This window comes from Verticillium alfalfae, genomic scaffold (assembly GCF_000150825.1).
Source record: "Verticillium alfalfae VaMs.102 supercont1.4 genomic scaffold, whole genome shotgun sequence".
In the NCBI taxonomy this organism is placed as follows: Eukaryota; Fungi; Ascomycota; class Sordariomycetes; order Glomerellales; family Plectosphaerellaceae; genus Verticillium; species Verticillium alfalfae.
The window spans coordinates 1,589,063-1,592,569 of record NW_003315035.1 but is presented as its reverse complement, the minus strand read 5'-3'; the positions used below and the strand labels follow the sequence as shown (position 1 = coordinate 1,592,569).

The following is a 3,507-nucleotide window of genomic DNA, read 5'->3' as shown; positions in this document are numbered from 1 at the left end:
CTGAAAGGCTTATACCGGCACAAATTGATCATGGACATAATGATGCAACACGTTCAGAAAATCTGACACGGGTTCATCGCTTCTCCACCAAACATTCCAGCCCTTACTGGGATCTCGGCACGCGCCAAATATAACATCAAGTGTCAATACTGCCATTTATGGAACTGCACGTTGACTCCTTTTCTATCACGAATGACAGGAGAGCTCTTGGCGGGCGATTGGGCTGTTGTTCGTCATGGCTGGGGGGGAAATACAACGTGCGTGTATCAGCGCCATGAATGATTTTCGCGTGGCGATCTTGCCCGGCTTTCTAAGAGAAGCAGCGCCCATTTCAGTCACAAATTTGATGAACCAGTCCCAAGCGATCACGCACCCCAATTAGCAAGGTAAACTTGATCATTTCGGTGAGACTGTTGTGAAGGGACGCCGCCATAAATATGGGGGAATATAGGCAAAGCGGATGGGAAGAAAACGAGTTGGACTAGAACTGGCAATGTTGCTCATGTCCACTTCTGGCGACCATTTGTAACTGCTACAGACTGGCCCTAAGAGGAATGAGTTCTAGATCTTATACGACCCTAAGCTTCAATGGGCTTCAGCTATTCAATTGAGCCAAAACAACACGCATATCAACGGGTGTAGTCGATTGAGCTGCATTCACAGGAGTATCAGCCCCAGGCTTCTGCACTGACGGGTCTGACCCGTGACAGAAGTGGTCACATTCTAGATTGAAAAAAATAAAACCTCAAGGTGCACAGCTTCCAAGTTGTACCCATGGAGCTGGAGGCAGTTCCATTCACCCATACCAACATTGTCGACTGCGGGGTGGTTTGCATAATCGTCGACGGACGAGAGTCCCAGAGCGTATGTTGTCAAAACCCTAGGCTCATCAGTCACCTCGAGGGATGTTTTTGATCGGATGTCGTTGAAGCTGCAAATTAGAAGCGTCTTAAAGATGACTGTTCACCAACGCCATCCTCGGATCACAGGCTAGAATTATACAGGCCTCTCTCATGTACACAAAGCTAACTGGCCACGGTCGACTTCACTCTGTAATAGTCTTAGGCTCGGTTCTCTTGACTTTGAAGAGACCAAGAATCCCTATGTAGTATTCATTTATGACTCACAAGATCTTGATAAGAGCTTGGAACTACTCCTTGCGTTGCAAAATGAATAGACGCAATATCATCACTCCTTTCCAAAGTACTACCTCGCCCAAGCTGACATATCATTTAACCAGGTTTCACTTGCCGTCTGCCATGGAGCACCCTGAACGCCACGGGCTCCGTTGGGGCTTATGTGAGCTTTGAACGTGAACCTGGTGCGTTCAGGTGCCAACACGTGGTTTGGCATTCCTGATTACTATCGACTCAGCGTTACACGAAGACGCAAGAGCGTAGGGAAAGGAAGGTCTTCGAGCCCGTCGTTGGTTAGAGCGGGCCCACGATTTACACCGACTGCCCGCTTGCTCCACTGCAATCAGGGCTTGTGCCCAACTCCGTGGCCCGGACTCACAAGCCATCGGCATGTTGCTGTACTGCGAAGCACTAGATTGTCGTCCCATGCGCATTCTCCGAATAGTCCGTGCCCGAACTTTTGATCCTTGTGCAGCACCAAATCAGATCAGCTTTGTTGTTGAAGTCAATTGTCGGCCCCGAGGTAAGGAGTGGGACTCCTTGATGGTCACATTTGGACCGAACATTGCATGCCGAGATTCAATGGATGTTCGGTGCATGAGATGGTCGTCTAATTTGATAAAAGAAAACACATTCCTACTCCACGACGCGCTCGCGAAGGCAGCCGGCGACTTTTTCAGGTTGAACGTGTGGTGTTGAATGGCGCGGTGAGGCCTTTAGTGCTTAACCCAGGACCCTCTGCTGGGGATGCCAAGACATTCGCCGGTTGAGGTACTATGCACGTATACGAAAGACAAACGTGTCCGAGAAAGGTCGCAGGTGCTGGGAATGAGTGGCTATTTGTTCGAAATCCGAGGTGCCAAGGGCTCTAGAGGGAAGGGCGGGCGTTGAGGTCAGGGAAAAAATGCCAAGACTCACGGGGTCTTGTTCGGGTCCGGGTGTGGGGCCGAGGACAGGGCTGATTTCTAACCCGTACCGCGTTGGACCCTCCTTTGGTGGGGCGAACTATGGTCGGCAAATGCTTCGACGCCCTGCTCGAGTTCGGGTCCGAGATGCTGTGCCTGTCACAAGCGTCCAAGGGCCAGTGTCGATGCTCGGTGTTGACTCAGTGCGGTGATTAGCCCCTTCATCGCTCCCAGTGTGTTTCATACGCCATTGGTCCTCACTGCAATGCGTCACCGTGAACCCCGTTATACGTGTTAGTCCGAGTCTTTTTCTCTCTCTCTCGTTGTTGGCCCCTGGACCGAAGAAGGCTTAGCTGATGGATTCGTGCCCGTGCCTGGCCCCGGCTGTCCCGGTCGTGTACTGCGTTCCATGGAGGCCGCGTGCGGGATCGAACAGGAGACCGTCCGGGGTTGTGAAGCGGAACGACAACGAATCCCGCTATCTCCTGAGAAAAACACGATCGAATTCATCAGATTTCTTCTACTGCCCCTTGCATTACATCATACTTTGGTTCGTCCCTATTTGTAAAAGGGAGGGTCATCCTTTTCACGTCCCTCGTTGACTTTGGACAAGTCGTTCCTCCACAGGCCAACTCGCCCGTCAATCTCTCAGAGAAAGGCCCAAGGCGGAAGACTATTACCTGATACACGAACTAAATCTCGAAAGGATCAGGTGAGGACGATCACTTTGCTGTCAGACACTGTTTGAGTCCGCCCACGTGGATCTCATTCCAAAAATTCTCCATCTAACAATAGTGATCTTTCAGACGCACAACGAGCAATTCCCCTTGATCTCACGGGTCTTCCCCAACCACAGCTCACCATGTACTCTGCAGCTCAGGGTGGTGAGGCTTTGGGGGCAGCGCCTCGGTCCCCCAACGGAAGCCAGCAAACCTACGTAAACGAGGCCGAAATGGCAAACCACATCGCCACGGACAACAGCAGGTCATACCTGGACGGCCAGGATCTGGGATCGAAGGATAGGAAGGCAGGCAAAGGCGATTCTGGGGACTCGACATCGACGAGTGATGATGACACCGGAAACGAGACTGAGATGGAACGTCGACACTCCATCGTGCAAGACCTTGCCCGGCAGTACACTCAACACTCGATCGTCGACATCCAAGGGAACCCGCAAACCCTTTTCGGAAGCGATGACCCCAACTCGAAACTCAATCCCCGTGGCGAAAAGTTCAGTGCGCGATCATGGGCGAAGACCCTCGCCAAGATGACCACTGAGCAGGGCGCAGGATTCCGACAGGCCGGATTTTGCTATCAAAACATGAACGTCTTCGGTTACGGCAATGAGACGGACTACCAAAAGGATGTCTCCAATGTCTGGCTCGAGGTATCGGGGCTTGCCAAAAAGCTTACGTCAAAGACCGGCGGCCAGCGACGTATCGACATTCTGCAAGACTTGACGGTGG

At 51.9% G+C, this 3,507-nt stretch overlaps 1 protein-coding gene across 1 annotated transcript in view; it reads left to right on the top strand.

The window, feature by feature from the left end:
• Positions 1 to 2,903: 2,903 nt before the first annotated feature.
• VDBG_03939 (multidrug resistance protein CDR1) overlaps positions 2,904 to 3,507 on the top strand; it is a gene marked incomplete at both ends in the record, with an annotated part of 4,637 nt that continues 4,033 nt past the window's right edge. The window contains one exon of the mRNA XM_003005940.1: positions 2,904 to 3,503. Within this exon, the coding sequence (XP_003005986.1) occupies positions 2,904 to 3,503 (600 nt within the window). The remainder of the gene's footprint in view (positions 3,504 to 3,507) is intronic.